At 46.0% G+C, this 13242-nt stretch overlaps 1 protein-coding gene across 1 annotated transcript; it reads right to left on the minus strand.

The window, feature by feature from the left end:
- Nucleotides 1-838: 838 nt before the first annotated feature.
- On the minus strand, nt 839-10347 carry LOC113903125 (short palate, lung and nasal epithelium carcinoma-associated protein 2A-like). Its single transcript, XM_027558800.1, has 8 exons — nt 9939-10347; nt 8563-8725; nt 7143-7250; nt 5795-5944; nt 3617-3710; nt 2548-2611; nt 1613-1691; nt 839-1021 (listed from the first exon to the last, which is right to left on the minus strand). The coding sequence occupies exons 1-7, from the start codon at nt 10075-10077 to the stop codon at nt 1654-1656; spliced, it is 756 nt and encodes a 251-aa protein (XP_027414601.1). The 5' UTR covers nt 10078-10347; the 3' UTR covers nt 839-1021; nt 1613-1653.
- Between the last annotated feature and the right edge of the window lie 2895 nt (nt 10348-13242).

Genomic DNA, 13242 nt, shown 5'->3' on the forward strand with positions numbered 1-13242 from the left:
GGTGCAGGCCTCTGTGTGACCCTGACCTCTCCTCACCTGAGTCCCCAAGGAGGATAACAGTGGTCCTTCTCTTACAGAATGGCACAAAAACTGAGATGGTTCTATGGCACAATGGACAAAGTTTCTCTGGGTCTTTTGTCAGGAAAACCAGATGGTTTTCTGGAAATAGGAAGCCCAGGGACCCTGATGTGACAGCCTGGGTCAATCCTCTGCGCACATGATGCAGCTGTGAGTAATGGGTGCCTTGCTGCCCACTCCAGGGCAAAGGGGAAATTGAAGGCTTCCATTTTAGGGAGGAAGGGCGGACTCAAGAGGACCTCATCAGTCCTGCTCAGAAGAGAGCAGGGCCAGGATGATGGGACCTGCTGGGGGCAGGGGAGAGGTGGCTGAGTACTGAGAACCAGGGTGTCACCTCTCTGAGCAAGTGTTCCCAGGGCCATGGGTTAAAATTCTAGCCCTGCCACTTGCCACCCTGTAACCTCGATGAATCACTTATCTTCTGTGAGCCTCAGTTTCCTCATCTGTACAGTGGGGGCAAGAGCAATGTCTCCTGGCATAAGGGTGCTGTGAGGAGGTCATGTGGTCAGGTGTGCTGAGGAAGGCAGCCCTCCATCATGGCGGTGCTGTAGCGGAAGCAGAGTGAGGCTGTCTCTACATTACCTCAGGTCACTTTCTTGACCATCCTGGGCCTCAGGTTTTCCTTTTGTAAGAGAAGTTGCGGCTGGATAATCCCAAATGTTCCTTCCCTCTTCGGATCCAGGTCTCTGATGCCCTGATTGCCCGTACCTCACCTCCCCCGAAATCCCAATGGAAGGAATGCCATGGGCCACACAGAAGGTGCAGAAATGCCTTTTTATTGCTGGGGGTGGAGGGCGAGTAGCATAGGGTATCCTGACTGTGAGGAGGCGTATCTGAGAGTGTCCTTGACTGGGCTCAGTTGTCACTCCTGGGGGATGGTGGCAGCACCGACCGTCCCAGAGGGAGATGGTACAGAGATTCAGTCAAGTCCCCGGGGACCAATCTGGAAGGAGACCCCAGTGTGAGGCATAGACACCCCGTGGCCCTTACCAACTCCTGCGTTCAGCAGGCACAGTTGCCAGAGTGCTTCCCCACAAACCCTGCAAGCTCTGAGGCTTGGGGGTGGCGGACTGGCACCTGTGGTTTGGGGTCTTTCTCTGGCACCTGGCACTGACCTCTTTTCATCCCCTCACCTTCCCACCCCCTCACCTTCCCACCCCCTCACCTTAGCAACAGTGGCCGATGTGAAAAGACTGATTAGGGCCCAGAGGAGCCAGGGTTCAGGGCTCAATGTATGATCAGGATCAGGGATCAGACTGAGATGCTGGTCGTGTGTCTATCTGTGGCCAGTGTCGGGGCTCAGTCAACAACTTGAGTTAAAGTTCAACCTGACTGCATTCCAGGCTCAGTCAAGGACCAGAATCAAGCACAATCTGGGTATGATTAAGGGTCAGGACTCAGGCTGTGACCAAGATCAGGGCTAAGTCTGCTACTAGAGAAAGAAGAGAAGCCAAGACTCGCTTCTGCTTCTCCACAGGCCCCTGTGGGGAGGTCTCATCCTCCTTTAGCCCAGGGCCCCGAGTCGGATCCTCACCAGCAGGCGGGCATCACTGTGGTTTTTCTCATCTGTTCTCTTCAGTTTACAATTTGTTGTGCGGTTTTCTGAAGTATATCTGAGGGAACAAAATCAGTAGCATTTCTCCAGATCTGGATATAGCTGAATAGAAACTAGATCCCAGTGGCTGCCACCCTCCAGCAGGTCAGACTTGGCAACCAAGGGATCTCTTGCATGTCACTCTGTCTCTCTGAGCCTCAGTTTGTTCATCTGTAAAATGGGTGCACTACCCACTGCACAGTGTTTTTGAAAGAATTCAGTGAGATGCTGTATACGAAGCACAGAGCTATGGCCCAGGTAACTGGGCCTGTGGCTATTTTCTAGAAGGACCACCTCCAGGACCCTGACACTGTTACTTATGCCATTTCTGTTGCCCTACAGCCTCAGCAACCCCAGTCATGCCAGAGACCCAGATCAAGAAAAACCCCAAGGGGCTGGGGGTGAAGCCACAACTCCTGATAAGAAGGGAAAGGGAAGGGGGAGTATTCAGTAGCAATGAGTATGGGATATTAGGCTCTTTCTGTTTTTTCTTTAAATCCGCTCATCAGCTTGGCAGTGTTACAATCTTTCATTTCTGAGGAACCCAAGGATCAGAGAGGTGGAACCAGTTGACCAAGACCCCACAGTTGCTAAGAGCAAATGCAGGATTTGAACTCAGATCTGGCCTGTCCTCTTTCTTGCATCACTCTGTGCAGCTGGTTCTGCAGGTTTAAGAAAGGAGGGCAATAGAAGCCTTCAGTCTGCAGGGACACCATTCCCCCAGCCACACTCTCCTGACTTGCTCAGGACAAAGGATCCTGAACTTCTCCAAGGTCCCCTGACAGTCCTGGCTGTCGAGCAGGCGTAGAGCAGGGCGCCTGCCCCTTGGCAGGCTGCAGAGGGAACCCCCACCGCTTCCCCAGGCTGTGACTTACCGTTGAGGTTATTAACCAAATTCTCATTCAAGGAGCTGATGATGGTGCCAATTCGTGGGCACAGCTGAGGGTCACAGGAAACCAGGGAGAGACACAGCGGGAGATGGAGAGAGGAAGACAGGAATGATGTTGGGATGGAGATCGGGGAGAGGAGAGACACGAGAGAAAGAGGACTGATCATTATCCACTGGAAGCACCCTGCAAACCACCTGCAGAGGTGCTCCCTACTCGGGACCTCAGAACTTCTGACTCTTAGGAATCTATAATGATGGAAACCTAGAAGACATAAATCTGAGAGCCAGAGAATGCTAGAGTCCTAAAACTTCAGATTAAAACCTTAAAATCTAGACTTTTAACATTCCAGAATGCTATGCTCTTAGAAACCTTGACCTTTGGAACACTGGAATTCTAAGCAGTCAAATGAGGCCCTGGGAACCATCGAGAAGTGTTTCCAATGATTTTGTGTGTATACCATCCACACGGATCTCGTGAAAATGCAAATTATTGAGTCAGCAGATCTGGGGTAGGACCTGAGAGTCTGCATCTCTAACAAGTGTCCAGATGAGGTCAGTGTTGCTATTCTGAGAACCACAGCTTGAGCAGTGGCCCTCCAGTTTAGTAAGTCACAGAGCCTTCTGGAGGAATTTTTCCCCCATAAACCGTGGTCCCCAGCCAAATTCCAGAGTGACTAATTTAGAATCATTTCTGGCACGTGGTGCATGTGGTTTGCATATGAGGCACAGGAATCTTACAGTATGTGTACTTTTTATATTTAAATAAATTAAATAAAATTGTATTCAATAAAGAAGAACATTGCTAAAAGGCCTCCTGGCAGTACATGGGTATGGTATATGATTCAAGTTGGAACCCAGTGATTTCTGCTAATATCAGATCCCTCCTCCCTTTCTCCCCACATGAGGCTGAGTGAAGGAGGGGAACAGCAGCTGACAGCCCAAAGGAAGTGGGCGCCTCAGAAGGGAAGTTGCCCAAAGAGTACAGCCCACCCAGGGAATGTCACACCTGCTCCCCACCTGGCCTGGCTCTGAGCTGCCAGAAGTGGGGTACTCACCACATACTTCACTATGTAGGTCTCCACCAGATTCACGAGTGTGGTCACAGTCTTTCTGATATTGCTCATCAGTCCAGTGAGGCTGGAGACAGAACTGATAAAGACCAGTGAAGTTGGCAGAGCAGCCAAGGAGGAGTGATGGGAAGGGTGCGGGATGTGGTGGAGCACCTTGAAGTCAGGTGACTTGAGCTTCTACTCAGGGGGATCATCACCTAGAACCACATGACTGACCAGCAGCTCATGAGAGTCCCATCACAAACATGAGACCTCATCCATCCATCTATCCATCCTTCCATTCATTCATTCAGCACATATTTATACAGCAACAACCATATATGCCAGGAACCAAGCCAGACTAGGGACACAGGGATAAACAAAGCACAAGCAGCTCCCAGTCTGGTAACTAAATACAAAGTACATGTGGCTAAGGCTGGCTCCTTCCCACCTTCAGCCCCCAGCAAAACTGTCACTTCTTCAGGGCAGCCCTGCATGACTGCTGTGTAAGGGAGGGCTTTGTATCATTACTGTTAAGTGTGCTGCTCTGCCCAGGGATGGTTGCCATCTGACATTTGCCTCGTGTGCTGTTTATTGTTGGACTGAATGCTTGTTTGTCATTCCCTTAAGAGAATAAGCTCCAGGAGAGCAACTTTTTTGCCTGAAATCACGGATACATTCTCCAGAGCTCAGAATGGTGACTGCCTGGCATGGAGGATATGCTCAGCACATTTTTGGCTGAGGGAATAAATGAAGTAAACCTGCAATTAAATATATAATGACAACTTGCAGAAGGTATTCAGAAGGGCAAGAGCAGATTCTTACAAGAGCGAAGAGGAGGAACATTGTTTTAGACCCTGAGTGATGGGATGTACATTGAAATAGGATCGGGGATAAGTGTACTTGGCATCCAGAACAGCCTCTGCACAGGTCTCGAGGTGGAAGGAGTTTGTTTGAGTCTCAGAGCAAAAGCCAGTGTGTCTAGGGCAGAGTGGCAAGGGGATAGGCACAGTGAAATGAGGGTGGGTCCAGATCAGGTAGTCTGGATGGCCCTGAGGAGGGCTTGGGATTTTACCCAAAGTGGAGAGAAAAGCCCCCAGAGGGTTTGGAGCAGCAGAGTGGAATGCCATTTTACAGACACGGTCACTGAGACCCAGAAGGCAGGATGATTTCTCTGGTGCTATAGGCGAGGCAGTGTCCAGCAGGGCTCAGGCATTTGGACTTACATCTCAGTTTTTCCAAGTGATGGTAGGCTTCAGGGCCTATTTTTGGTTCTGGGGATCTGTAGGCAACCTGTGATCAGATCCCTTGCTGAGGCAGTATGGACTGACCGGTGCTCATGGCTCAGCCTGGTTCCTTGCCAAGGCCAACCTGCCCCAGCTGTCGGCATCCAGACTATTTCTCCTCACCCAACCATGACCAGGGTCAGCCCTTCTCCCTCCACCTTCTTCCCTGGGCTAAACATGGTCTTTCAAGCACACAATATAAGCTGCAGGTTTGGTGTGTTACCAGAAATCAGTGATTTAAGAGGAGAGGATTCAGTTTTCAAGATCTTATTTTGGGAATTTCCCAGTGTGTGGAGGATGATTTGGGGACAATCTGAAATTAGAGCCCATGGTAGGCATTTACTACTCCTCTTGCCCCTCGTAAATAGAGGCAAGAAGGTAAACACAGTGAATTATTATTATTATTGAGGGACATTATATAATATGAGAAGGGTCAGTTCTTCAAATAGACATAGCAATTTAAATGTGCAAGCATCTAACAAGAGAGCTTCAAAAAGCATGAAGCAAAAACAGATAAAGCTGAAAGGTGAAATATACAAATTCACAACACTCCTGTCTCAGTTAGGGGAAGAACTGAGAGACAGAAAGTCAACATGGAAATTATTATTACTGAGAGCATAGTGCCAGGCTGCATGCTAAACCCTGGCATTTTCTCATTTGGTCAACAGAGAAGCCTATGAATTAGGTATTACTACCATCCTCAGTTTAAAAATGAACACTGGAGCTCCTAGAGCTAAAATGATGATAAAAGCATAAGTTAGTGGCAAAGCTAGCTTGTCTCCAGAGTTTCATCTCTTTTTCACCATATTCTGCTCCCTCCCAGATATAGGAATAGGGCTGAAATTAGGGATTCCAACTCCTCTGGGGGTCCCGCTCTGCTGAGATATCTGGGCCTGACCTGTTCACGAAGGGGAGTGATATCTTGGCTGGTGTGTAGGTGCATTCTCCCAGGACCACCATTAAGGTACCAGCTTCATCAATTTTAAAGCTGATACTTCTCTGTAGGACAAAGTTGAGGGTCAAGTCAATGACCGCACCCAACAGAGGCCTGTAGGGAATAAGATGCACAGTTAACAGAGGTGGAGAAATCCTTTCTTGTGGCTCACTTGAGTCCCCTTCTCTGTGGACATTACATGGGGTGTCTATGGACAATGTCAATATTGTCTGCATTCTTTACAGAATCTACATTCTTATATTAGGTTTTTCTTCTCCTGGCCACAAGGGTTTCTCTCATGTGAAATTTCTATGCAGTATTACACTGATGATTAAAATAAATATAATAGTCAACATTTCTTTAGCACAAATTCTGTGTTAGGTATTTCAAACAAAAATATTTTACCTGGATTAATCCATTTAATCATGACAGCAGTACCATGACAGAAAATTACTATCTCTATTTTCAGAATGTGGAAACACAGAATGTGGAAACATTTGGTATAGAGGTTAAGTAACTATCCCCCAAGATCTCATAGCTAATAAATGATGAAATCATAGTGCATTAATTGATAAAGACTCTTCTACACATCTTCATTTTATCTCTTTGTATCTTTAAAGTAATTAAAACACTTAGAAATTATAGTTTCCATATAATTTCATATGCTCTTCATTACATACTGACAATACTATGTGGTCCATACTGGTCACCGTCATTTAAAGAGAATCTTGAGAGACAAAGTGATGCTGCAGGAAACTTTATCAAAGAGTTATAAATGTTTGATCTTCTCAGTTTTCAAGTTTTATAATTAGATAAGCATGATGATTTTGGGCATATATTTCATGGAGGATTTTTTAACAAAAAGCTTAATTATGGCCGGTGTTTCTTAGAACATTTTAAATGTTAAGATTTCAGGTGTGTTTGGCTCTTTGCAAGCCCATGGACCGTAACCCACCAGGCTCCTCTGTCCATGGAATCCTCCAGGAAAGAATACTGGAGTTGGTAGCCACTCCCTTTTCCAGGGGATCCACCCTCTGAGCCACCAGGGAAGCCCAAGAATGCTGGAGTGGGTAGCCATTTCCTTCTCAAGGGGATCCTTCCAACCCAGGGGTTGAACCCAGGTCTTCCACGTTGCAGGCAGATTCTTTACCATACGGAGCCACCAAGGAAGCCCATAGACCTGGAAAGGTCTCCTTCTTTTACAGACTGGGAGACCAAGTCAGAAGCATGGAAAGGTACCTGATGCCAGATTGGAGATCTATTGGCATACCGCACTGCATCTCTCAAACCTCAGATTCTAACCAATACTCACAGGGTCAGGGTGACCTTAGCAGTGATGGAGATACTCAGGTTAATGCTTGTGCCTCCAGGAGTCACTTGGAATGTGATATTCCCGATGCTGATGCTCCTGATTGTCAACCTGTGCAAAAACCACAATTCACCCTTGTCATTCCTCATGCAGCCATTGCTGAGCTCTTCTCTATGCCAGTCTCATGCTTAGTGTTAGAGCCTGACTGACTTTGCCTGCTTTGGTCTTCATGACAGCCCAGTTCAGAGGTTGGATTCTCTCCACTGGATGGCATGGAAGGAGACAACTCTAATTCCCCAAGACTCCAGAGTGAATATGTGCCAGAGTCAGAATTTGGTTTCTTAAAAATTAAAGTATAGTTGCTTTACAATGTTGTGTTAGTTACAGGTGTACAGCAAAGTGATTCAGATGTATATGGACAGATAGATTTGTGTGTGCTAGTCACTCTAGTCATGTCTGACTCTTTTCGACCCTACAGACTGTAGCCCATCAGGCTCCTCTGTCCACCAGGCTCCTCTTGATTCTCCAGGCAAGACTACTTGAGTGGGTTGCCTTTTCCTTCTCCAATAGATGGATGTAGATATAGGTATATATAGGTAGAGATAGAGATACTTTTCATTCCACATTTTTCCCCTTATAGGTGGTTACAAAATATTGAGCATAGTTCCCTGTGTTGTATAGTAGGTCTTTGTTGGTTGTCTACTTCATATACAGCAGTGTATATGTGTTAATGCCGGACTCCTAAGTTATCTCCCATCCTGCTTTCCCTTTTGGTGGCCATAGGTTGTTGTTTTTTGCCCACCAGTCTGTTTCTGTTCTGTGTAAGTTCATAGCATCATCTTTTAGATTCCACATGTAAGTGACATCACTTGATATTTGTCTTTCTCTGGATTCACTTAGTATGATCAGCTCTACATCCTTCCATTTGTTGCTGCCAACGGCATTATTTCATTCTTTTTTAGCAGAGCCAGATTTTGAACCCGTAACTGCTTGGCTCCCAGACTTCATGTATGGGGCCACCTATGTGGTATGAATTCTAGTTTTCTCTGTCCTGAGGTCATTCAAATTTTTACACTCAGCTATATTCAGGGAAGAAAAGTTTTATTCCTTGGAAAAGCAACTTTACACACCAGCAAATAGGTAGAGACGAGAATGAAGGGAACCTTCATCCTGAACCTGAAATCACATGAGAAGAAAGCCTAGACCTTTAAGTCCCTTGATAGGTCCTGCAGCCCTGCCTCTAATTTTCCCAAACTCTAGAAGAGCTGGCCTCACACCAGTTGCACTCTCAGGGATGCACAAGGGTTTTTTTTTGGTTTTGTTTTTTTTTACTTTTCTGTCTTTGATCTTAAACTTACCTCCCCAAAGACATGTATTCTCTTTTGGGACAAAGACCTTCAATGTGAACTCAACATCAACTCACCGTAAACACCTGACAAGTAGCTGACGATTGTTACTCTTGTCCTTGTCCAACACGATCTCAGCATCCTGGATCTTCTCGGGAAGTACCTCCTTCACAGCCATCATCTCCAAACATGTGAAATCCTGGAGCAACTCAAAATCAGCCTTCACTTTCTCAAGGACAGCTGCAAAAGCAATCTCCATTTAGTGTGATACACAACTTACGAAGCAGCTCCTGTGCACAGGCGCTAAATGAGACTGTTTGCCTCTGTTATTTCATTCAGTCTTTACAGCTCCATAAAGTTGGTGTTCCTTTTATCTGCACTTTCATATGAGGAAATAAAAGATCAAAAGGTTAAGATATGGGCCTCAAGTCCCACAGCTAGGAGACCTTGTTTCTTCTATGCTGGCTTCATACTCATGTATACTCACCATTCATCAACAAAACAATCAATCCACTTTGTAGGCAATAGATATTGATTGAACACCAGCTTCTCATAGTGAAGCTCTAATAAGATACTCAAACAAATGAAATAAATTTGGAATAAACTAAGAAATGGAAAATCTAGAATCAAGGAAAAATTATGGCTCCAACTCTTGAAAGTGGCAAATAGGACTCCCTGGAACAGTCTTGCAGCAGGCCTAGAAAGAAGTGACTCGTACAGGAGAAGAAGGACAGCGTGTCCTAAGGGGGGCCCTTCAGGGAAAAAGGGATTTGACAGAGTGATGGTAGATGTAGAATGGCACATTTGGAAAGAATTAAGAATATATGTTTCAAGAGTAAGTCAAATGAGAAACAAGGCAATAGCTAGCTCAAGGGAAAACAAAAGGCTACAGGAAAAGATATGTAATCATAGTAGTGCTACTTGGCTCTGCAACACAGAATCACCTAATGATAATGGTGCAGACAGAGATGGAAACTACATCTGGTCCTGTAACCTACTAGGTGACCTTGATTCAGACCCTCTGTTTCCGAGATCAGTTCTATCAGCAATGAAACTGGAAAGTATATTTTTGAAGGTTGCCTAAGTCCTGGAAAGGTTTAAAAGGCAGTCATTTTCAGAAGTTAGTTTCTCCTATAAAGAATGTTTGTCAGTGTGCTGGTAATGTTTCCAGGAAATGAGAAGGCCAAGTTCTCTTAAGAAATCAGAATTAAAAAGTGATATGACTACCTGGAAAAGTGGGGAGTTTTAAGCCTACTTAGGTTTGGTAGGGATTAATTTCCAATTAGATAATACAAATTATCAAGAAGATTGAATGACCCAACAGAAGAGTATGCTTCAAATATAAATAAAATATTTAATTTAAATAATGTAGATGACAAATAAAAGATGAAAAATTGAATTTTTTCAAAATTAGAGAAACAGGTGCCTCTGGTCATCCCGCTTTCTGACTCACGTTTAGATGCACTGTCATCCGTCTCGAGCTCCTTTCTAAGAGCAGATTGCAGCTCTCTCACAACGTTGTTGTCAAGAAGAGACGCTGACGTCCCAGTGAGCAGGCCACACAAGAGAACAAGTCTCCAAAGTGGAAGCATATTGTCCTGGACAGTCACGGGAGGAACAGGAGTGAGAGTCACCCACAGGGAAGTGGGATCTTTAATGAGCACCTATCAGTCTTACACTCAGCAGTCCTTGAAGGTAGACGTGGCTATCTGCTCTCTGACAGGTGGGCAGCCCAGGTCAGGAAGCTAGAGCAGCTTGCACAAAGATACACAACCACTGAGTAGAGGAGGTACTATTTGAAAAGTCACGCTTGACTCCAGGTCAATGCTCTTTACACAGAGGTCATTTGCATTTTCTGGCTTCTCTGCCTGGAACATTTCCCTCTTCTTTGCATTTTTGCATGAGTCACTTCTTCTTGAGTCTCCAGCTTCAGTAAGACATCATATCCTCTACAAAGCCCACTCTAGGCCCCTTCCCGGGGTCTAGGTCAGGGGACCCCCCTCTACCATCTTGTTGCTTTCATTCTCTGATCAGAGTCCTTGGTACAGTTAGTGATGACTTGTCTCCTTTCTCACCAGGCTGTAAACTCCTTAGATATGGACTGTGACTTTGTGAATTCCCAACTGAGAGTAAAAAACCTGCACCTAATACAGTACAACAAAATAAAAGTTTGCAGAATAAAAGTATAAACACATAAACGGGCACCACATCATGACCCCACATTGCTCACCAGTTTGAGACTTCTCCTAATGTAACTGATTTCTTAATTTGCTATACTGACAATATTAGCTAATTCACGTGGCCCTATCCCTCTGCCTCTTGACCCCAGAGCCTTCTGAAGCTCTCCATGTGGGGTCACATTTAGGGGGAAGCCCACCATTCACAGGTTTGGAGGAGAATACTTACAAAATCCTTGCTCCACTGAGCAGTCTCCTGGAATTCTGGGTGCTGATGGCCCTTATATTGTGGTGATGGGTGGGAGGCTGCCCCTGGCAACAGGCCCTGGGTCCAGGGCCATCCAAGGAGACTCCAAAGAAAATAATCCTTGTCTAGAATGAACAGAGAGAGACTTCCAGTGCAAAGGTCACCCAGGACGCTTGAATTGAAATGGGTGGATATGGAGAGGACTCTGTGCCAAGATTAAGAGTAGGTTCTCACGGAAATTCCAGCTGCCAAGATAGTGGCCACTGTAGGTGGGGTTTGGGGTAAAGACTGAGAATGGATGAATTGGAGAATGTTGTGATAGGAGGACCCATAGTGATCATCCAGCCTAATTTTGTCATCATTTGGAAACTCAGTTCAAGAGAAGGAGAGCAACCAGCTTGAGGTCACCCAGTAAGACATGGACAGAGATGTGCTAGAATTATGCCCCATGGAGTCAGGGTCAGGGACTAGTGAGGTAATTTTTTCCAACTCTTCTCTGATTTTTGAGTGCTCTCCACCACATCCTTCACAGTGGAGCCAGCCTCAGGGCAGATGTTTGTAATGATGCATTGCTCAATACCATCCTCTGAAGTCTGCCTACTCATTTAATTGGCAGAGTCCCCCCTGAGAGACAACAATATCTGCCTGCAAAATACCTTCTTATATGCGGTCTCCCTCTGCACACCTGCCCTCAGTCCCTCTACCCTCAACGCAGCAGCCAGAGGGGTCTCATTCGGTGTAAAACCGAAGTCCCCATCATGGTCCCTGTGTCATCTGCTCACTGCTACTCCAAACCATCTCCCTCTCCTTCCATGGCCCCTACTGTCTTCCTTCTGTTCTAGAAAGATTCAAGCCTCTTTGCTGCCTTGGGACTCTGCACAGACCATTCCATCTTCCAAGAACTCTCCTCCCTGACTGTCACTGGCTCTCGACATCACCTCACGAATTCTGTGACTGTTCACCTGAGGTGGTCCCTCCCTTTCCCCCTGACTCATCTTCTGGTTGGCTTTTCACAGGAAATTATCATCATTTGACTTTTTCCTCTTGTTCTCTGCCCTCAGCAACTTGTTACCATCCTTTGCTCTGTGGCTTTCCTCTCACATGGGTCCCCCAAACCTTGACCTGCCCATAGAATGCTCCAAGCCTCTCTGGAACATCCTATAAAGTCATCTACTCCCTGGGAAGATGGTAAGGGTCCCATCACCAGAAATGCTCAGGATCTTGACCAGATGGCTGCTAAGATCCTGTGTGACTTGATGTAACTGTGAGCCATGATTCTAAACTTCCTCAGTCTCTGCTAAACCACTGTTACACATTTGTATGACTCTTCTTCCCAGATTTTTTTTTCTCCCTGAGTCTGGCTCAGGGAGAGCTGTGGTTCTGAGCTATGGGAACATGGAGCTATGGTTCCCTCAGGCTTCCTGCCTCTTTCTTTTTCTCAACCTCCCTGCAGTCACAGTGGCTGGTGCTGTTTCTCATCATGGACCACACCCAGGACAAAGCCAGCTTCTGGCACTGATATCAGCCTCCTCTCATGGCTGAGCTTTGAGGTGAAATGATCTTCATGCTTGATCCTTGATGGTGAGTCTGGGGCTGGCACACAAGTTTCTACTTTCTAAGGAGCCATGTTCTCATGGCGACTCACTGCTTTAGTGGTTGCTGGCTCTAATTCACATGAAGACAGAACTTCACCATAATCAATGTCCCCATCTGCTAAAGCATTTGGGGGACTCCCTGGTCTAGTGCACACTAAGCTAAATCTACCAAAGTGGAGAGAAACCATGTCTTCCTTCTTTCTGAGGTCCTCTATCCTCTGCTCCCTACAGTGTGTTTGGAACTCTTGAAGAACCATATTCATACTTACACATGTGAACATTCAACATGCATGCATGCATACCTGCGAGACAAGACAGCATCATTAGATTCAAGGAGAAAACACCTAAATTATCCCCCTATTTTAGGGGCACTTTTACAGAATCATGGAGTCCATGTTACCAGAGTTCTGGTGAAAAAGCTCAGTACGCACAAAAGGGGCTATGGGTCTCCACAGATTGCCTGGGTTTGTTTTTGTCCTTAGAGATACAGTTAAGATACAATTCTCTGACAGAGTTCACTAGAAAATGAAGCCATACAAAGGGAAACGAGACACTGTATCCTTTCAGTGCCTGGGTCCAGCTGTGCCTGATGTCCTCTGTGCCCTAGATTTTCCAGTGCAAATACATTTCTCCCTCCCTATCTTTTTTGTTTGAAGTCAGTGTGAATTGGGTTCTGCTATTCAAACCCATAGTAAGTCCTGGCTCGGCACACTTGTAGACTCACATCTGCTTCCTCCC

This window comes from Bos indicus x Bos taurus, chromosome 13, assembly GCF_003369695.1.
Source record: "Bos indicus x Bos taurus breed Angus x Brahman F1 hybrid chromosome 13, Bos_hybrid_MaternalHap_v2.0, whole genome shotgun sequence".
Taxonomy (NCBI): Eukaryota; Metazoa; Chordata; class Mammalia; order Artiodactyla; family Bovidae; genus Bos; species Bos indicus x Bos taurus.

What these genes read in the sequence shown, in the direction of transcription:
- LOC113903125 (XM_027558800.1), bottom strand. Translation starts at nt 10,077, where the DNA reads ATGCTTCCACTTTGGAGACTTGTTCTCTTGTGTGGCCTGCTCACTGGG. An exon ending in GCTAAGGTCACCCTGACCCT is followed by an intron (nt 5,945 to 7,142) that starts GTGAGTATTGGT and finishes TATTCCCTACAG; the next exon opens with GCCTCTGTTGGGTGCGGTCA. An exon ending in TTTGGTTAATAACCTCAACG is followed by an intron (nt 1,692 to 2,547) that starts GTAAGTCACAGC and finishes TTGTTCCCTCAG; the next exon opens with ATATACTTCAGAAAACCGCA.